Genomic DNA, 22,784 nt, shown 5'->3' on the forward strand with positions numbered 1-22,784 from the left:
ACTGAGTCATAAAATTGATACGTTTTAAAGATATTTGACAAACAGAAATTGAATAACGACTTGAACAAAGGACGGTGATGCAAGATGTATGTAATATTTCACAATATTACAGTTTAACTGTATTTTTGATCAAATAAATGGTGACTTTTCAAACTTTTGAACAGTGAGCATACAGTGTGGAAGGATGATCAACAAAACAGCAAAGAATGAACTAACACTTTCCTAAAAATGTACACTTTATTTGAACTAGGAGTACAAAACAATGTTCAGTATGTACAATACTTGCATGACCACATTCAACCTCTTTGGTTTGATGGATTAAATGCACAGAATAAGCACTGAAGTGTGGGAATACAGCAACACCACTATGCAAACGGAAAGATTTTCACATTTTTGAAGCCTGCAAGTAAATACCATCAATTGTACCGTACCATTCAACAAATTTACTAAAACTAGCTACTGTAATGTCAAAACACTGGCATTTAGCTAAACCATAACAATATAAATAGAACATAGAAAAAAAGTTTACCATATTTACAAGTAATGCTTAAACCAGATCATATCCAATTCTGCATCAAAACAATGAAACAAAGAACACACAAAACTGGTGATAATCAGAGATAAAAGGGAGTGTAAATATACATTATTGAGATCTGAATAAGATCTCTAATTAACATGGTCTTCACTTACTGAAAACGGTATGCTAAACAATATAAGCAAAAGGCATGGTTTTCATTAACAAGCTTTGGTCCCTGCATCGTCTTACTTCTGAAATCACAATGTAATTTGTCCGATGTAGACATTTTAACTCAATTGAAAGTCAGTCTTTATTGAAATGCTTATAAGATCTAAATATTGGTAAATAATGGTCTTCTAGATGCAAAGAAGTATAATATAGGGATATCATTTTGCTCATTGACTTGTTAAGACCTGAAAACGAGCCAAGTGCTCAGTATAAATCTGAAAATCATGCTTCACATCATGCCACAGATTAGTACTGTGTGTAATTCTACAGGAAAAGTCCATTGCAGATACTAAAGGCCACAGTGTTTCTACCATGTGAAATTGCAAATGAAAATTTGCATCAACTAAATACCTGATGCACATACAAAAAAAAACTTTTTTCTCCAGAGGGAGGGGGGGGGGGTCAAATATTAAACCCAACATTATGAATAAACACTTTACAGACACAGGTTTCTGAACAGGCTTGATCTTCACCTCAAAAGATTCACATATTTTACAACACACATTATTAATTAAATCCCCCGGCACAGGGGAGGCACAGACACCTTACAGATGATGGTGGAATTGTAACTGACAAAGCTACTCAGGACCGGTTACAGCTTCTTTTTCTCCACAGATTCCACCAGTTTTTCTACTCCTCTCATGGATCTGTCATTAATCCTGAGGAAAGACAGGATACATAATATAGAGGAGTTTAGTTGGTCGTTAAGGATCCACATATACAATCTTTTTTTAAAAACTTTTTTTAAATCGCAAAGTAACATTGAAGACATTTTTAATGCTCTAAAAGATTTGCATTTTAAAAATGCTGTTCTTTTATCAAATAATATAGAAAAAATTATCAGTTTCCCCAAAAATATTAACACTGATATTTCTTGAGCAGCAAATCAGCATTTTAGGTTGATTTCTTAAGGGTCATGTGACTAAAGACTAGAGCAATGGCTTCTGAAAATTGTAAACTTAAAATAAATTAAAATAGAAAATGGTTATTTGAAATTATAATACATCTTTACAATATAACTGTTTTTACTGTATTTTTTATCACATTTTTTGAGCCTTGGCATAAAAGACTTCTTTAAAAAAATGTATATGTATATTTTGTGTGTATGTGTGTGTGTGTGTGTGTATATATATATATACACACACACACACACACACACACACAACCGGTCAAAAGTTTTAGATCGGTAAGATTTTTTATGTTTTTAAAACTTAAATAAATTATATTGTTCTCATATATTCAGCTGTTTCCGAAATCTGTTCCCATCTCACCCTGAATGGCTCCTTTAACATTACACATCAGCTTTTTGGCTTTGATTTTCCTCCAGCTTTTTGCTCTCCTCCGCTGATCCATTTTCCTTTTCTCCAGTTTTCCAGGATCCTTGCCTAAATTCAGATTTAAAAAAAATTACATAATCTACCACTTTATGATGACATAAGCATAGTGCAAATATATCTTTACTGTCTATTTGAGACGTGGATGCAGTACCTGTATTTCTTCGTATAGAGCCAGTAGGCTAGTGCGATCGCAAAAACAGCCAGAATCAGCCCAAAAACAATGCCAACAGCAAGTGATGTCTGGTCACCTCTGTCATCTTTCTGATCTGCTTAAACAGATATAACAGTCAGAATAACACATGGACAACAAAGGATAAGGGGAAGACAGACAACTGGATGAGTATTTATATAAACCACTCATTAACTAAACAAAACTAAAAAAAAAAGACACTGATGCAATATTTGTCAGGATGGTGGGCATCTCAGCACCTTTGTTTTAGTTTTCTTAAAAAAAAAATAGACATGTATTCTTCTACACTGTACAAAACAGAAAGCGTTAATTAAATTGAGTACAGGCACTGAGTTTTGGCATATGCTTTCTTCCTCTGTAGTGCAAAGCCATTACACAGTGCCAGACCTGGTCTGCAGTTCAATGTCTTACCTTGTTTTTCAACTGACAGGTCATCATCAATAACTGTAATCAGATATAAAAATCATATTAAATTGCATTCGTATTAAATTCTTATGGAATGAAAAGCCCACTGCATAGAGAACTGAAAAAACTACATACCCCAAAATAATAAGAAAATGATATACGTATATTTATATAGGGGTTTTGCCTAAACAACCCTAAATGAAACAGCAATGCATGTAAATACAGATATCCAGCTGTGATTAGTTTTAGAATTAAACACATTTGTCCAAGTTAGACGAAAGACGTTTCAGTTGAGTGAAACCGTGTTAGTCAGAGGCAGAGCACAGACCAGCATCCCGACAAACAGAGCAGAAGATGAGGACGAGGAAAACTGAGCTCTAATAAAAGATGCAAGAGTTTTTATGTAATGTTGTTATCTACACTTGAATATTAATGCCAGCAAAACCATTTAGACAAAACATTTACTAAAAACAAGTTGAAAAAAGTGTGTTTTTTTACTGTAAATGATATTCTAAAGTCAACAAATAAAAGCAAATATTATTATGGTAATACTTTACAATATTCCATTTGTTAACATTGACACTTTAAAATTCTAAAGCATTTATTAATATTAAAGCTAATTTATTAAATCTTAATAACATTATTTAATGGACCTAAGCTGACATGAACAGTTGTATTTTGATTAACCAGCGTTAAAGATTATAAATTACTGACTCATTGTTTGTTATTAACTAAAGGGACCTTTTTGTAAAGTGTTACCATTACTATATTAGATGCAGAATAATGTTTAAAACACAAACTTGATTTTGGTGGGATGTGACTTGAATTAAATAAATAAGTGTCATTTCAGATTTACAAATATTCTTCTTTTAAAAGTTTTGTCTTAATGATTTTGTTAAAAATGAACCATTAAACAACTTCAATAAACTTTACAGGAAAAATCCTTTGATTCATGAGGGTTCGGAAGTCAGATAAGAGTGGAAAAAGAGGTTACACTTACGTGGTGACACATTAATGCTCTTATTTACAGAGCCAAAGACATTAGAGACCGTGCAGGACACAGTGAGATTGACCTTTGGAATGATAGTGATGCTGTATGTGACTTTGCCATCCACATAAGCACTCTCAGCAACCTGCAAACACAGCACATAACATCAACATTACACATTCACAGCAATTATAATTTGACATTTTAAAACAATGATATGGTAAGTACAAGCTCTTTTGTAAAGGATTACAGTCACCACTAGAGAGCACTATTGCCCTGTGCACTAACAGTTTCACTTTTGAGGAGGCATGTACTTAGACAAAGACAAAGCAGAAGGTACACAGGCAATGAGGTAATGCACATCTGATGATGAGTTGCACTGACAGCTCAATTTGTACCAATACAGAACCACATAATACAGGAAGTATTTAAAAGCCTCATCACTTTTAATCGCTTCCTCTGTACACTAATCTGGTCTGTTTGAATAAGTGACCTTCTCCTAGTGCTTACTGATATGGATACTATAACTGCTTTGTTTAACAAAATACATTCTGTCCCATTGTTACTGCAGTCACAGTGAAAACATCTTTATCAGTTCAAAAATGTGCTGCTAGCTTGTTCAAAATAAGAGATGTCCAGTTTTACTCTTTTAAGATTCTTTCACTGTTGAAAGCAGCAATAAACCCTGGAAGATGAATTCTAAAAGAGCTCAGAAATGTCATATCAAAAGCTTTAAAGAAGGCTTAGTTTCAGGTTTTAATAATAATAATAAAAAAGATATTTAAAAAGCCAAGTCCTTTGGTAACTTTAGTTATAGGTTGAGACTAAGAAAACTGTTATGCAGCGAATTTGATATACGCATTAAAAAATATTACAGATGGAAACCATAGCAGTTGTCTTCCATCACGATTCACAGTGAACAAAAATATAATTTCGCTCCTTGCTTTTAAAGAATGATGCCATGTTGCCTTGTCCCCCAGTGATCTGCATTGAAAGCATGAACATCTGGCAAATGGCCTTTTGTTTTTCCATGAAAACAGCTAATTTATTTAGAATTTGTTTTTACAAAACATGCTTTCTGTGGAATATTGTTTTTATTGGTGAGAATTACCAATATTTTTCCTCCATCCTCAATTTAACTTTTGTTTAATAACAACACAAGTTAGCTCTCTAATGGCATCATCATAATCATCATCCTACTCCAGAAAGTCATTAGCAATGGCAAGTATTCAATGAATTCAGTGATGTTTTGTGCATTGGTTGGAAAACCTTTAACTAGCTTGACCAGAGAATATCTCTTCATATTACTAACAAGAATGAAGTGTGTCAGATAGTTCAAACTTACATCTGTGCCATTGACACTCCACTGTACTGTGGGTTTTGGATAGGCTTCAGCCTCACAAGTCAGGACCTTGTTCACGCTTCCAACACCACGATTCTTGATTAGGTTCTTGATCACTGGAGAACCTGCAAAAACACTTATGTCATCAGCAATCAAAAATGGTCATCCAAAAAAAAAAGTATTTCTATGATTTAAAAATGGTTGCAACACATTTGGAATGTGGTCAAGCGCTGAAGCGAATGCATACTTCATAATAAAGATGCACCGATTGCAAATTTCTTCTCCGATCCAGATTTTTTTTTTAAAGTGTGACCTGCCAATACCGATTTTCTTTTAATGAACTATAATTGAAAGCATATACAAACAGTCTTTCTTCAGTGCAAAATTTTATTTTAATTTAAAAATAAACAAGTAAAAGACTAAAAAGTAATAAAATAAAAACAAACACATTTCAAACAACGGCACAAACAGCAACAGGTTTATTAGACCACTGTCACTTTAAGAGTTTATGGGATCCAATATACTGTTACACAACTTGTGTTATCTTTCTCAACTAATTAGGTTCCAAAACTGACTGTTTAATACTCGCAAAGACGGGCATTTGGACATCATTTTATGTGCATTCGACCGTTTAAGTGACTCACAAGCTGCTTGTGCGCTGCACTTACATAGATCAGTGGTTCATGCTTTTTGTGTGAGCGCGAAACCTGCGGGAATTAGTAAAATTATGAACAATACAAACACTATTTAACTGGAGCAAATGAGACGAGTGAGTGAGAGGAGGCGGGTGTGTGTCACTTCGCTGTCAGAGAGAAGAGAGTGAGAAAGAGCAGCTGACGTTATTGCCTGTGCCGCTAGCAACAAAACGGACCGGCTCGGAATCGGAAAGACGCGAGACTGCCAAGACCGGTCAGTTCCTATCATGTGGAAAATTGTCCAATCGGTGCATCTCTACTTTATATATTAAATATTTATCTTACCTTGAACTATTAATTCAAATGTTCGTGTCTTCTTGAGGCCAGACATGGAAACAACACACTCATACACCCCAGAGTCGGAGTACTTCAACTTATCAAACTTGGGCAGGCTATCCAGCTTGATATTGCCCTAAAAAAAATTTTCAGCATTTATAAATGACTAGATAGGGGTGAGTAATCATTCGTGCCCTAGTAGAGATATTAATTTTCTACCTTTCTCCAAGATGTTTTTGGTGTTCCTGAAGCCATAACATCTATGGTCAACTCAAAACGCTCGCCAAGTCCCTTGAAAATTAGACCAGTGGGGACAAGATCCACATCAAGATCTTTAGGGAACAGGACAGAGATGGTCACATTTCTGACTTTGAAAAACAATCCAAAATATCTCAATTATGAAAAAAGAATCCTGAAATATTTCCTTACATTCAACTGTGATGGGTAATGAAGCTGCCATATCCTCACTGTCCACCAGAGAACATTTGTATTCTCCAGTGCTTTCCCGGGTGACATTGGTCAAGGTGTATGTGTTGGAGTTCTCCACTGCCTTTTTCTCTCCCTACAGATAAACAAAGACAGATTTAGCAAAACGCAGCCTTCATTTCCTGACTGACGACTACAAAGTAAACACCTTGAGTTAATCTGAGAAGATTTACCTTCATGTAGAAGATGTAGCTAGAAGGTGGAGGGTTTCCATCTGCAGTGCATTTGAGGGTCACGTTATCCCCTTCCTTAAAAGGACCCTGGGGCACCACTTGAAGAGTGACCTTCTCGGTAGGGTCTGTGGAGAGAGGGTTTGTGTAAAGCAGGGAGGACAGCACAGCACAGAAAAGCCCTGCCAGAGCCCATGCAGATAAGGGCACTTCAGAGAAGCTCCTTATGATCCAGAAGAGGCCCTTCAGCTCAAGAGTTGAGGCTTTGGGTGTGCTCTCATGGTGTGAAATGCATTTGAGAGTTGGCAGTGGACTAGTACCTTCACAATAATAGCCAGAGGCAAGACAAAACCCCATTCAACATCTAAACGCCCTGCTCCTGAAAGGCCAAATTACATATCTTATTGGACGAAATTCAACAAGCCATTTGATTCTGATGAGGCCTCTTTTTCATGGCTACTTCAAATGGAAAGAATTATGATCAATTATGATCAACATTAGACAATTAACCACTTCAGTTTTGAATACATTTGCTTTCACTGGATTGTTTAAAAATGATTCACAGAGGAAAGTAGAAGCATTATGGTTATAAACTTACCAAAAAAGCACAACTAGGAATAATATTAGCCAAATACTATAAGAAAGAATAAGAGAGCAGTATAAGAAAGATACTAACAGTTCACAGTGAAGGTAAGAGGGGAGGAATCCATGTTAGCAGACCGGATGTGTTGAATCTGACAGGTGAAATTTGCACCAATGTCTTCCTTCATTGCTGTATACTCAAGGTCAGATTTTGTTGAAGACAGTCCCGTCGATTTATCAACATCTACAGTTGTACTGATTTTAATGGCTGAAAAAAAAGAGAAAAAAATTAATAAAGGGACATAAATGTAAAGAAATAGCATCTTAGAATGAAAAAATCTGTAACCATTTACTCATTAATGATTTGAAACCAACCCTTATGCTTTTACAAACTTTTTGACTTTCAAACAAATGGAGAACCACTATTATGATTGTTTTATCAAAGTTGGAAAGCATCATTACCCATTATTGAAACAGCATTGATTTAATTTGTCTCACACAGATTTGGAATGAAATGAGGGTGAATAAATGATGGCAAATGTTTGGGTGAACTGCAACTTTCACCATATTTCACTCTACCTGTTCCATCAGACAAAAGCGGAGTTTTGTTCTTGAACCATGTGATGTTGGCAGCTGGATTGGCATTTTCAGTACGACACTGCGCTAACTGATGAGACAAAAATAAACACCCCAAACAATTTTAATGCGCATATTAAGAGGACTTATGTGGGTTTATGTGAAACTTCCAGTACATATAAGAATTTGTCAAGTCTTTAAATCCCATTCATGCTGTATTCACTGCAAATAATTAGGGCTGTCAAACGATTAATCGCATCCAAAATAAAAGTTTGTGTTTACATAATATATGTGGGTGCACTGTGTAGAATTATTTTATATATAAAAACACACACACATGCTTGTATATATTTAAGAAATATTTCATGTATATACTGTATATAGATTTATATATAATTTATATTATATATAAATATAAACATTTTATATATAAATAATATACATGCATTTGTGTGTATTTATATATATACAAAATAATTATACACAGTGCACCCACATATATTATGTAAACACAACTTTTATTTTGGATGCGATTAATCGTGATTAATCATTTGACAGCCCTACAAATAATATTTCATTCAGTGCGCAGTGCTCCTATGTTGTCTCTAATATATATACATACCTTAGTTAGTTTGCCAACCGCCATCGCAGTGGTTTGGTTTGTAATCTGAGGTTGTGATGGAAGCTCTGAAAAGAGAGGAAACTGTTAGACAGTGTGGTTCATAAATGCATTCAATAATTTTAGCACTTAGTTATCAGAACTTCTATCATTATCAATATGAAAATGTTACATTGTGTCCGATTCTTACTGTAAATGGCCAGTTGAACGGGGTACTCAAAAATGTCATATTCCCCCGACACCATGCAGGTGAAGGTTTTCTGATCTGCCATGGTCACTTCTCTGATGATGAGGCCAAAATCTTCTTTGATATCGACTCTGTTCTTGTAGTTCGCATCTTCCGAAATGGAGGCATTCTGACCCGATCGCTTCACCAGAATATTGCCATTGTCCTAGTGCATGCAAAAAGCATGTTAAACTACAATAACATCATTCATACATTGACATTTATGTTCAAGTGTAAATACTGTGGCTCTGTAGTGCTTTTAAAACCAATTAGCCACCCTCATTAGTTTGAGGGTGGGATTTCTTGTGAATAAGCCATTTTGCAAGGAATTGAGAGTAGTTTTTCTTAACAATAATAGAGAGGGAAGTGGCAATAGAAATATGTGGGATACCAGTTTGGAAAGTTATTTTTTAAATTCCAGAGAAATTACACTTTAAATTTATGACCAAAAAATAAGGGAAGTAAATCTCAAACTTACATATTTCCATTTAACAAGCCCTTCCATGACACGGCCTTTGTTGCATGGGATTTCAACAGTGTCTCCATGTTTTCCAGTGACAGTTTCCGAGCCACTCACTAAAATGCACAATTAAAAAAAAAGTTTGACAGTGAATACAATGTGTTGTGAAAACACTCAAAATCTAAAGTAAACCTATTCAAATAGACAAAGTACAATGATATTCTAATTGTTATAGGTTTGTGTTTTAAAAGTAATATGCTTGATTCTAGGTCAAAAGTGTTTTTGCATTGCCATTTTATTCCAACCCTCAATATTTTAATATTATTTAAATATTATAGTTTGCCTGTGTGCTTTGAATATTCAAAGAATTTTTGTGCAAAGAGAATGTTTTTTTGCAGAAAGAGAGATGTCTTGTTCTCTGACACATAGTCTAAATAAAATAACTTCCGTTTTGTTTAACAATTTAATGGCAGGTAAAAAAAAAAAAAAAAAAAAAAAAAAAAAACTTTGTTTCAAACATTTTCTCTTGATTTATTCTCTAGATCTATCCCTAGATTTTTTTAATAGACACTTGCTTTTAGGGGAAAAATATGCTACACATTTCTTTCATGAAAAAATTAACGTTTCTGTTGGCTATTTCAATCAGAATCTCTTTGGGTTTTCAGTACACATCAATTTGACATGAGATTCACTTGAAACTAAATATTCAAATTGAAAAAAGGCTCCGAATCCAATTTCTACACAAACACCAAAGCCAGTAAAACCGGTTTGTTGTGTCACAAGTGCACTTCTGAGAATGGGACCTCACTAGCTGGGATGGATAACTGTCAACAACAGGCCTGATAAAAAGTAAGATTAAGGCACAAAACAAAATTCCACTGAAATGCATCATGAAATGTAAAGCTTGACAATATCAGATGAACCCATTGGTAGAGAAAAGATTGTAGATTGCAGCCTGTGGACACACAGTTTAGCGTCATTGTTATGCTAAGATACATTTCTGTCTTACTGCTTAGTGGAGTGTGATCCACATATATGGAGATGTCATAAAACTAGATTCAGTTCTGGGCCATGTTTTTTTTTACAAGACCTGCAAGAGCAAGGATGTAAATTCTAATGCTACTAATCCACTTTGTACCATACAGGCTGGAAGCTAATATGCATGATAGCAAGTAAGCAACAAAAAAACAGGGACTTGGTCCTATGGCTGTTGACTGGATTTTGAGAATTGGGCGTTGCACTCAAAAGTGAAGGCAGATCAATGCCTTTAAAGCAAGCGGCAACATTCTAATCTGAAAAATGAAGCCTACCCGGAAGTGCGAAAAACTGCAATACATCTAAAATCCGCTAGAGGGTGGTCCCAAAAGGGAGCAAATATCCATAGATCCCATGTTAAAATGTCCATTTTCACAGCATAAATTTATGCTTTTACAGGTTGGTCCCATGGACTTTTATTGTATTTTTCGATTCCGAGTGCCTGACAACTGTGAGGTGGGTGAATATTTTTTTTAGATTGTATTTAGAGATAAAATGTATGACAAATAAGGGTGGTTAACTTTGATTGACAGCTGATAACGGGCTCGCCGAGTGGAATTTGACGTCTCAGCCATGATCTGACACAACACATCATACCACCTCTATATCCTTTCTGAACATTTGTATTTTGTATTTCTCAAGATTTTCCAATATATGGCGCCGCCCATACCCCCCATGAACAGCCTCAAGTTCTTAAGAAAGTCTATGGGTGAGGTCACAGATGCTTTGTCCATATTTTTTACAGTCTATGCTTTAAAATCAAAAAAGCTTTGAAAATTAGTCATGCACTGATGAATTGATCACAATAAGATCAATAACATGAATGTATATTTTTTAGAATATAGATAGGGTGACTTTCCAGTTCAACTTAACAATATTTTTTTTTAAATGGCCCCTAAAATTTCACCACTGTCCTAAGCAACGCCCAGAAGTCTCTATTCCCCTCACAAAATTACTATGTACAGTAAAGCTGGCCAGTGCTAAAAAATAAACCCCTCCCTGATGACGAACCTTTCGGGTTCAAGGTTAACTGTAACAATAAATTTGTAAAACCTGGAATGGACAATCTGGATCTACACCTAAATTACATTTCAATCAAACAACTGGCTGTTTTTTAGCATGACATATGATGACTTGGGGGTGAAACTGGAGCATTAAGTAATTGCCCTCAGAGCTACAAAACCAGCACCAGGTGAAGTAAACAAAATGTCACAGGCCTCCCAACCCCCTCATCCCTCTGCTCTTTGTTTCATGAACAGGTGCTACTGCAGGAGCTTCTTCTTGCACCTGTTGTAAAAAGCAGCTGAAAAACTCTTGATGGAAAACATGACCTAGAGCCTGTAGAGTGCTACCAGATCATTCGTTGAAAGCATACAGAGAGGCTATAGGACTGTCAGCTGCTTTTCTTGATGTTCTTAGAAAAAAAACAAAGTCCTGACGTACCGTCTGGCTTCCTAAAAGTCCGAGACCACAGAATGAATAGAATGTAAGGGGAAGGAGTATATAAGTTTTACTTCTTCCTACTTCTTTTCGCACATATAATAGTATGTCAACAGCAAAGAATTATATATACATTTTTGCGGCTTATTTGTTTTGATTATGCCTAAGTTTTTTAAACATTGTTTTATCTTGTACTTTCTTTTTATGTTCGAAATAAAGATTTCAAATTCAAATATCTGGAATTCATCAAAATCTAGGTGTTTTAATAAATAAATAAATAAACACATTTAATTATGACAATGACAATTGTTGACATATTTCAATAAAGTCAACAATTAATCAATTAAATAATTTTAGCAGTCAAATTGAATGGCATATAAGGCTAAAAGGGAATATTATGAGTGAATGGCTCTCACAGGTCGAGAGGATGTCCGTAAACCATTAACCCGAGGATGAGTCAGTTAAGTGATCATGTGTCCATTGTTGCCAAGAACAACCCCGCCACCATGGTGATGAATATCCAGGAGACATGGACAACCCAGGAATTGATTTCAGAGTCTGTCTTATTACACCGAATGTTCTTCTTTACTCACTCCAACATGCAAGAGCCATTAGGCTTCCTTGAAAATGCCATAAATTAAGTCTACGACAGACCTGAAATGGCTCTCAAAACAAAACTCATCATGCAGGTTGGATTTATAAGTGATAAGTGCACTCAGAAATCACATCCATTAAGTCCTAAATTATGTATTTGATAGCAGGGGCCCCCGGGGAACTTAAAGAATGTCTGTGTCTGACAGCAGATCATGGCAGATTCAATAGTGACCCAGAGGATTCACCGACTGCCCCCCATTTGTGAGCGGCTATTAAACTAAATAGCGAACTATTAACAAAATACAGTCATGCAGCTTCCGTAGAGGTCCATTAACCCCAAAAGCAATTTACTAGTTCAAGGTTATTATGACAGACTTTTCATTCTGCTGCCGCTGCAGAATCTTATCTTATCTTAAACTCAAAACTCTTGAAAAATTGCTGGGTTGTTTCAACCCGTTTGGGTCAATAATGCACAAACCCGACCATTGGTTTAAATTTTTTAATTACATTTTTAAACCCAATGGGTGTTTTTGTCTATATTTGACCCAAACATGGGTTGAAAGAACCCAGCATGTTTTAAAGCTAGTGTATATTATATTATATATTAAGTTTTGCTAGATAAGACCCCATCCCTATTCCTCAGCTGCGATCGTGCACTTTAAAACCACATTGATTTGGAATTCAAAACATTGGTGTACATTGAAGTCCATTATTCGAAGAAAAATACAGAAATGTTTTCCTCAAAAAACTTATTTTCTCTTCCACTTAGGAAAGAAAGACATGGATGTCTTGGATGCCATTGGGGTGAGTACTAAATTATTAGGACATTTTCATTTTGAGGTGAACTAATCCTTAAAGGTCAAAACAAAGTTGCTACGATCATCTAGGTTATCTGTGAACCAAGGAATGAAGATACTTAGACATGATGGCACGCAGAATAAAATTAACAGACACTTTCAAACGCAAAACTAATGAGCACATTGAGGTAGCCAGTCTTGACTTCTTCAAATCTTCACAAATTTATGTTCGAGCAATTAGACTCAGACGTTTTTGTGTGGTCTTTGATTAACAACATCCCCTAACATCAAAGGTGTTCTGTTAAACATATCTCAAAAGCATTTCACAAGACAGCGAGGTTGTCTCTTATTTTTGCATAGACAGAGAGAGCACCTTTATCTCTCCCTAAACCAGTCTCCCTGCTCCCGATGCCTCAAGGCTAGTACAGGCATTTGCATTCCACAAGATCCTGGAGGTCCCCTTGTGTTCACAACATCAGCATTTGCTTGCAGCCACTGAGATACCAATCAAATTTGGTGCCAAAACACAGAGGTCAGCGAACTTGCATTGGGAGTTAAATAAGCTTTCTCTGGGCTCTAAAAGGGTTGGCTCTCAAATTGTGAGAGGGCTTACAAAATTCAGACCTATACCCTCACTTTTTATTGCTTACTGGCAATGCTGTCATTTCGATCATTCAACAAACAAAATGACTCGAAAAAAGATTTGTTCATTTTGATGAATGAATTAGAGCAGGAGAGTCACGAACGGGCATCACAGAACAGAGCAAGGCGAGCATTTGTGCTTATAAAACTTAAACTTTTTTTATTTATTTTTTAAACGACTGATCGTTTCGCATGATAAGACCCTTATTCATCATCTGGTGTCGTTTAAAGTCCTTTGAAGCTGCACTGAAACTCTCATTTGGACCTTGAAACTTTTAGAGTCAATTGAAGTCCATTATATGGAGAAAAATCCTGTAATGTTTATCAAAAACCTTAATTTCTTTTCAACTGAAGAAAGAAAGACATGGACATCTTGGATGACATGGGGGTGAGTAAATTATCAGCAAAAGTTTTTTTTAAAGTGAACTACTCCTTTAAGGGAAATAGATTTTTCACTAAAGATGTATATTACAACTGTGGCTCGTTGTAGCTATAGTTTCTAAATGGGTTGCTTGCTATTTTTCATAAACAATACAGATTAAAAAAAATAACAAAGTTAACATTGGCCTAAGCATGGGAAGCTTGCTTGATGAGGAGCCATCAATGGCCTTACCTGTAATGATATCATTATTGTAACAAATGCTATAGTTAAACAATTACAAGAACTATGTTACTTTTTTACAAGGCCAAATACAAGTTAGAATCATGAGCTTTAAAGTCTGGACCTTCTTGAATTATTGACTAAACAGTTATGTAAAAAGTATTCTGCTAACAATGACAGATATTAGGAAAACCCTGGCTTTCAAATGTACCAAGAGATGACAGGAAATGAACATTTTCAGTATAAGAAAATTTTAAGTAAAGATTATAAAAGTTTGACGTTACATGGCACTTTGTAAGCAACTGATTGTTACTTTTTTGCAGCAATGTTATCAACCAACTTTGAATGTGTGTGGATGATATCACAAAAGACCATTTTGCAAAAACGAAGGAGCATGCCCACACATGGGACACTGTTAAACTGTTCACACTTCATTCCCCCCAATGTTCAAACCAAAACTATGCCCTTGCAACTAGGGGTGGGGACAGAGGGAGAACGACCTCACCAACAACCCAACCCCCTCGGGAGTACCGGCACTTTTGTTCCCCACTTCAAGCACTGGCTCTATATATAGACCACCTTTATACCCGTTTAAACAAAAGCAGAGCAAACATTGATTTCAGAAAGCATGGCTGGTGGGTGTGTGCTGTGCAACTGTGAACCCCCCTCAGCAGGGAGTGAAACAACAAAAAATAGACAGCGGAACTTAGGGAGTACTAGCTCAAGGCCTTTTCTGTCTGAGAGATTACCTCTCAGGAATTATGTTAGGTTTAAAAGTTTCTGACGTGATAGTATGTCACTACTAATGAGACTGTTCTCTCTTTTTTTCCTCCACTATGATGCTGTGATACAACAAATCAAATGTTTTTCACATTCCTGTGTAGTTCAGGGACTGGCCAGGTTTGTAAAGAAGGTCACGAAGGTCCTTAACTGTCTCCAACTTCATTCCTATAGCTTAAGGGTCTACATCTGCAGAAAGCTACCTAGAAAACAGCTTAAATGCAGTATACACTGAAGACTTTGAAGGAACTTTATAAAAAAAATATTTTTAAACCCCAACTTGGATTGAAAATTGGTATTTATTGATAAACTACCAGAGAAGAGACCTTTTCTCTCTACATATATTATAGAAAACATGATCCCTATAGCAGCTAAAAAAGAAAATAGCTTTTTTAGAATGCAAATCATTATCAACGTAAATGTATAGCTTCTGACCCACAAGTAGACTGACTCACATGTCCAGGAAGTGTACACCACAAGTGGAAGTGGATATAACCAACAAACTCCCACACAATTTCCAGTCACAATATGCAAAAAGGGAATACAAAAATCGTAAAAGTCTCACGTTGTAAAAGACGTTTCAATCTATTCCCACCTCTTTAAGTACCTCCTGTTCCAATCACTTTAAAGGGATAGTTCGCCCAAAAATGTAAATTCTGTTAGTAATGATGTTCATGTTGTTCCAAACCCCGTAAGACTTTTGTTCATCTTCAGAACACAAATTAAGATATTTTTGATTAAATCTGAGAGCTGGACCACTTCTCCATGGGCTTCTTAAGGGTTTAAAACTGGCTGGCCCAAAAGTTATGAAAGACATCGTTAAAATAGTCAGAGTGACTACAGTGGCTCAATCTTAAGTTTATCAAGCAACGAGAATACATTTTGTGTGCAAAAAACCCAAACAAAAATAACTTTTTTTTCAACTATTCATTTCCTTCTCTATGGGCCGCGAGGTTTCACATAGTGAAACTGCACAAAGGTTCTAAGTTGTACGTCACACGCATCAAACACATGACCAGCGTCGGCCAATAGTGAGCCTACGTGCAACATAGAACCTTTGCATAGTTTCACTACGTGAAATCATTTTTTTTTTTTTTCGAAATCGAAATTGTGTTATTTTTGGACCAAAATGCATTTTCGATGCTTCAAAATATTCTAACTAACCCACAAGGGTCACATGAACTACTTTGATGATGTCTTTATTTCCTTTCTGGATAGGGACAGTATATACCGTACATACATTTTCAATGGAGGGACAGAAAGCTCTCGGACTAAATCTAAAATATCTTAAACATGAGGGTGAGTCATTAATGACATAATTTTCATTTTTGGGTGAACTAACCCTTTAAGGGAGCGGTCACAACCTCATTACAACGCCTTGCTATTGGATACAACAATTTTTTAGAGCGAATGTAAACTCTTTGAAGCCACTAAAATCTTACATATGAATTGTGTTGAGGACACTAGAAATCTGTGCCATTTCGGAAGGCCACCAGCTATAGCTCTCATGACAGAGAGCACAGACATCTGGGACAGGTGCGGCTGTTGTTCACTACCTGTGCAGACATGCCCGCTCTAAAGCAGACAACATCAAAGTTCCTAGTACTAAAGAAAGAAAACTAAAGAAATGTTTATTCTTTTCTGAAAGAAAAAAAAACTTCAAAGTTATAATTTCAAAGGATTATTGGAAAGAGGCCAAAAGTGCTGAAGGAAACATTTCCAAAGAAACAATTGAAGCGTCTGCCTCAGTATGCACTAATCCTCACCACATTATAGTGGGTCATCATTAAATGGCGACTTCTGAACTGAAAGATGTTTGTTTTTAAATTCAATGTGATTGCTTTCTGCAACCAGCTTTACTTCCGTAATATGATTGATCAAATCGGTTTAGATCCATGATGATAAATTGATAAATGATGATCCGGATTCTGCTCAGATTCAGGAATCAGAAAGTGCTGAGATTCAGGAACCAGAATCTTAATCGGATGAATATTTTCAACAGGCCACAAAATCTGTGACATCAGCAGAAATGCAAAGTCGTTTCAGTGGAAGAGCAAGTTAGTTACATTTTATTTAAAGATAAGACAAACAGTCTTAATATTTGGAATAACATGGACCAGTGAATCATTTACTGGAATCATGAATCATTAAAGCAGCTTAGGCGGGAATGTAAAACAATGTTTTAAAAATCATCATCATCCCACCCTGTAATGACTCTCTGACTGTATCAGTATTCAAATTGCCAGCTTGATAAGAAACAGGCCAATCGCACAGATGAGAAGGGCCATAAATGTTAAGGGCAGGCGATCACTGAATTTGACAAACAGAAACTTTCTATGCAACAACATGCTAAATAGAGTTGTCCTACTCTGTTTTCTAGAAGAACTCAACATCACATTTGTGAATGTAAACATAAACCTTGTAAATACTTGACATATGTCGGTTTTTATACAGGATGTCAAATTCTGGTGTTAGACTATTCATCAGGAGACAGCTAACCTAAAGTATATTAAAAAATCATAGTATTTTTATACGCGAGGTAAATGAGCTGGGGTAAGGTTCATTATTGAAGACCACCAACCATCAAAACATTCAGCTAAGGAAGCTAAAACAAGACCCACACTTTGGCTAACCAGTAACCATTAAAACATGCATCTATGACATCACTAGGCTAGCTGATCATGGTTTAATATACTAAGCCAACATTCTACTGCTGCAAAACAAAGACCAATGTCGTTTAAAGCAGCTCTAAAAACCTGTGTTTACCCCCTTTTTTATTGAGGTAGGATCTTCTCAGGGCTCCTGCTAAGATTTCTGTGATTTTAACATAGTAGCAACTAGCAAACTTGATCTGACCACAATAAGTCACAATAAGTCGACTGATACAAGTTAAGGCGTGGTCACATTAGCAAAATTTCAGTGAATTTTAATAAGAAAACAGGTCCAATATCAAAAGCATAGCAATATTAAGCACAGCTAACACAGGAATCACACAGGCAAGCAGCTTTCTATTGGTCAACAAGGTTAATTGGTGAGACAAACTTGAACGAGTTGCAAAATCTAAGAGGGAAAACCTTTCCCCTGCACGCAAAATTCCTGATTGCATGGAAATTATTGGATTTTGCCTTCGAAAATGGACCAAACAATGGTAAATGTGACCACACCTTTAAAGATTAACCAGCACAGCTAGCTGTGTTTCAGATCAGTTAACCAAACATAGCCCCCCCCCCCAAAAAAAAATGCTACCTGAGCTTCAGAATATTAGCAATATTTGTGATTGTCTCGTTTTTCCCTCTCTTTTCACTGCAAATTATTTATACATTTCATACAACACTAAAATAATCCACGTGTCAGTAGCATATATTTAATAAATACAAAGCATTCTCATTGTTAAGTCAATGTTAGGTTCATTAAGGGCAAAGTTTTTAATCATAGTATTGTTTTTAAAAACTACTGCAGGATTAACTGATTATTGGCCATATTTTTCCATTTAAGCTATCTACAGTAGTATCAATCAAACTATATCAATCATTGCATTTATTTAACCCTGACAGCACTGGTGAGAAATGCAACCACAAAAAGACAGATCATGTGGTGGATACCAATGAGATTATGACAGCTCTTCTGCAGTATGCAAATAAAAGTAAACATTTTAAAACGACTGAAATATTCTGTCAGGTTATGCCTAAAGGGGGTTCTTAAGAAGGAAACTGATGCATGAGGAAACAGAAGTGAAGGGGCAGGACAGGAGTAAAATTTATTTTGAATTCTGCTTCTGGCTTCACCTTACCCGAGATAAAGAGAGAGACAGAGGGGGGAGAAGGCGGGGAAGGCGGCTTTATTGTAATGGTGGTTTCATTTCCTGAATCCCAGTGCAAACAGTGCAGGATTAAGAGCTCTCAATTGAACATATAAAGTACAGATTCTTCCTCTCAGATTCTACTGTGAAAACACTGCACAAAAAAGTTATCTTACAAAATTACCTGAAGTCAAAAATATTAGAAGCATTCAGGTTAAAGACAGACACGAGTATTTGCAAACCAAATAAACCAAATACATTTGCCTCGAGCCTCGACCTCAATAGGGTTAAAGGGATAGTTCTCCCAAAAATGAAAATTGTCATCGTTTACTCACCCTCATGTTGTTCCAAACCAAACATGTATGAGTTTCTTTCTTCTGCTGAACATAAATTAAGATATTTTAAAGAATGTTGGTTGTCAAACAGTTGATGGGTGTTCATTGGCTTCCATAGTAGGAAAAAAAAAAGTCAATGAGTGCCATCAACTGTCTGGTTACCAACATTACTTAAAATATCTTCTTTTGTGTCCAGCGGAAGAAAGAAACTCATAAAGGTTTGGAAAAACTTGAGGGTGAGTAAATGATGACGATTTTCCTTTTTGGGTGAACTACCCCTTTAACACACATCTAATACATACAATTTAATACTTCAGTCTCAGTTGTGCTTTTGAAATGCATGAAGAGAACAGAAGTATGCACTGCAGTAATTCATATGGTAACCCAATGTCTTTTTCAAAAGAAGTGCATGTAAAGGAGCTGGGTGAGATAACGGCTTCTCGGTGGGGAGTATACAGTTGAATTTAATTACAAATGGAGAAGAGTCTATGGGAGATGTCACAATCGTACACGTATTAGTTTGGCAAAAAACCTGCCAAACAATATAGTCAGCAGGGGTTCGAAGGAGGTCTTGGCGAAGCCGAATAACAAGAGTGAAACAACCTGACTTTTTGTCCCGAAATGCAGGGTAGATCCAAGAAAGTGCACTGGAGGTAACAGAGAACCATGGGGGACTTCATGCATCTCAATGGACGCATTTCTGCAAGTCAAGAGTGCCACTGTTAAGCACACACACGCCTATCCTGTTGTAAAACAATGGGTCTCCTCTCTTTTGACTAGACAATTGCTCCCTTGTCTTGCCTGATGACAGATAAACTGGTTTCTATGAAGGCCACAATGAAAAAGAGGTACTTCTGCAGTAAAGAAGAGAGGAACACAAGCTAGAAGATGACAATAGTATTTCCACAGTAGTACTTTCACTGAGGGAAGCATATTAATAAATGTATGAATGGACAGAGGACCTCTAAACAAAGTAAACAGCCCTTTGTTGCACTTTATTTGCTTTCTTTTATAATGGGACAATAAAATGGCGCAATATTGCAGACGGGTAACTCTGTGGATGATTCACCTTTGAATAAAAGATTCTAAAAAGTCTCATATTAATATATAAATACAATTATTTATAGTCTAAATTTACTGAAATCATAACTGGAATTAAACTTCCATTCAACATATGCCCATAAAGATAATGAGAATATGCAAATTAGTTCAGCAATACAAAAGAGCAAAGTTGCATGAAGACAATTTCTCACCACAAAAAAAGACTTCAGTACTGCATTTACAACAATATTCGTCTTGAAAGTTTATCACTGAAGGGAAGATTTCTTAGAAAAAGGTAACATTTTGCATCAAACCCACCAGCTAAACTAGAAACATAGGGTGTGACATTGCAGATGGTGTGTTTTGAGGGGGGTTGTGGGGGAGGGGTGGAGAGAGAGAGAGAGAGAGAGAGAGAGAGAGAGAGAGAGAGAGAACAAAAAACAGATTCTGCACTAAAACTACTGGTTGTAAACTCAGCAGTCAGGGGGAATTAAATAACACTGACTACTAAGAATGACTCAAACAGGCACATGACCAAATCTTGAAAAATGTTCCTTTGGGTAAAAAATTAGTAAGAATCTGTTTAACAACTAATTGCATTAGAAGTAGAATTTACCACTCTTATTAATTAGTAAAGTCCAACTTATCGAGTACTGGTTTATTACACTCTACCCCCCCCCCCCCCCCTCTCAACTAAGGACAAAACCGCCACAACTTACTCAACGTTATTAGGTTTGTCTTCCAACCCAACAATCTTTCAGCACATGACACTATCATTATGATTTTGGTTTCAACCCCAAAAGGCGAAGGAGCCTCTAAAGTTGCACTGACAGACGTACTGGTGCTTAACAACAACAGATGTTGACGAGCCTTTGTTTTGTGTCCTTTATTTCATTACCTGCATATGCTACTGCTGCACTATACGACAACATAAGCAATGAAAACCAGCGCCTCAGCATTTAAACACAGAGAGACACACAAAAATGGATGTATGAGACACACATACACAGGCACACTTATAGGCTTAAATTAATTATTAACGGATTTTAACTACGGACGCATAAAGATTTGACTTGCACCGCGTAATATCCGTTTTTTCCACAAGCGAAACAGGTGCGAGCAAAAGGGTAGCAAAAGGTGGGGGCGGGGGCAAACAGCGTGTAACAAAATAATGTTACTTTTATACGAGAACACCATAGAAATTATTTAATATGTTTCTGATAAAGGTAGTAAATAATAGTTTCATCAAAGCTTTGGAAAGAATTCCAAGAGAAACCGACGCGCACGTTTTTCTCTTGGCTAATTTAATAACGTGGTGAGATCATTCTCTAAGCTCTTACAAATACTCTTAAAAGTAAAACTGATTAGTCCTTTCACTTGTCCATCTCGTCTAAAATGACGTTTGCGTACGTTCAAAAATGTAATTAAATAAATATATTTAAAAAAAAAATTACCTTGATTTATCAAGCATACGGTGAGCAGACACGTTAACAAGCCGGTAGAGTGCATCTTTCGGTAGTCTGGAACTGTGTTGCACTTAATCTTGAGAAATAATATCCTTGCGTTACAGCGTACCTGCTGGATAAAGATGTGGAAACTACAGTACAGTATAGACAGCGTAGACTACGTCAGTAAAATTCAAACTTTGAGGTTGCTCCCCACGTGTCTCATCTGTTGAGACTGTGAGATGGGCGGTTATAGGTCTGTTCTCAAGCTCCTCCCCTGAACTGTGTACATAAACTAATTTAACCTACTAAAAAGCACTTTATGACACATCTCTTATCTTGTCCTGTTATCTTATGCAGTTCTTCTTTAGGCTAGCCTCTTATTACTATAGTATTATTTTCGTAATGTTTGATTTGGCAACATCAAAACAGGCTGTGATGGATGGAAGACAATATGATGCACTATTTCTTTTTATATCCTTTCTTATGGGAATGCTTAGGACTTAAAGTTAAGGAATGATTACAAATGATTACAAACCTATTTAAAATACTAAAAATCACAATAAATCAGACCTAAATGGCCTGAAGCGCATGATTTGCCATCCCACTGGCCACTTCTGCAATTTTCTTCCCACACGCAGCTACTTTTAATTTGTCGTGCGTTGACATACATTTTAGACATCCCAGCTGTGTGACCACAAGGTTGCAGTAGTATAATAATATTAGCTATGTATGCTAAAGTTATTTCGTTAATGAAATTATGTGCAATACATAAAATCAGTCAAACAGGTTAAACCGGGAGTGAAAGAGCCTTTAAAGAATCCCCTTCAAAGCCTGACTGAACCTGGTAAACCAAGAATCATTTGCATTTTTCTTTTTTGTCTCTCTCTCTCATTATCTACCCCTCCCTGTTAGCCCCTAAACCACTTTTTTTCTCCTCCTTTGCATTTTATTGCCCCAATATTAGCTGAAATCCCCCGTCTCTCTCTCTCTCTCTCTCTCTCTCTCTCTCTCTCTCTCACACACACACACACACACACACACACACATATCTCAGTGGCAGGTGGGCATGCAGGGTGGGGTTTCTCTCATTTCATTCAGTTTGTATTGTACTACCTCACACCTCCTAATGGTCTGCCTGATAGATACGAGACTGAATGCACGAGGAACAAAGCCAA

General features: G+C 36.3%; 1 protein-coding gene across 2 annotated transcripts; it reads right to left on the reverse strand.

Annotated features, from left to right (window-relative positions):
- Nucleotides 1-218: 218 nt before the first annotated feature.
- On the reverse strand, nt 219-21,847 carry alcamb (activated leukocyte cell adhesion molecule b). 2 transcript variants are annotated; one of them, XM_039687177.2, is made up of 16 exons: nt 21,616-21,846; nt 9,116-9,213; nt 8,602-8,803; nt 8,415-8,479; nt 7,796-7,883; nt 7,311-7,484; nt 6,638-6,762; nt 6,408-6,540; nt 6,198-6,310; nt 5,988-6,114; nt 5,011-5,132; nt 3,678-3,810; nt 2,684-2,716; nt 2,234-2,348; nt 2,017-2,130; nt 219-1,404 (listed from the first exon to the last, which is right to left on the reverse strand). In XM_039687177.2, exons 1-15 carry the CDS (start codon nt 21,668-21,670, stop codon nt 2,037-2,039), a joined length of 1,677 nt encoding a protein of 558 aa, XP_039543111.2. In that variant the 5' UTR covers nt 21,671-21,846; the 3' UTR covers nt 219-1,404; nt 2,017-2,036. The 2 variants fall into 2 exon arrangements, with proteins under 2 accessions (XP_039543111.2, XP_039543112.2); XM_039687178.2 differs by lacking the exon at nt 2,684-2,716 and having other exon boundaries at nt 21,616-21,847.
- Between the last annotated feature and the right edge of the window lie 937 nt (nt 21,848-22,784).

The sequence above is a fragment of the Pimephales promelas genome, chromosome 16, assembly GCF_988280905.1.
Source record: "Pimephales promelas chromosome 16, fPimPro1.hap1.1, whole genome shotgun sequence".
In the NCBI taxonomy this organism is placed as follows: Eukaryota; Metazoa; Chordata; class Actinopteri; order Cypriniformes; family Leuciscidae; genus Pimephales; species Pimephales promelas.

Coding starts and splice junctions, on each gene's coding strand:
- alcamb (XM_039687177.2), bottom strand. CDS start 21,670: ATGCACTCTACCGGCTTGTTAACGTGTCTGCTCACCGTATGCTTGATA. Junction 8,804..9,115: donor GGCTTGTTAAATGGAAATAT/GTAAGTTTGAGA, acceptor TGCATGCACTAG/GACAATGGCAATATTCTGGT. Junction 6,311..6,407: donor ATTACCCATCACAGTTGAAT/GTAAGGAAATAT, acceptor TGTTCCCTAAAG/ATCTTGATGTGGATCTTGTC.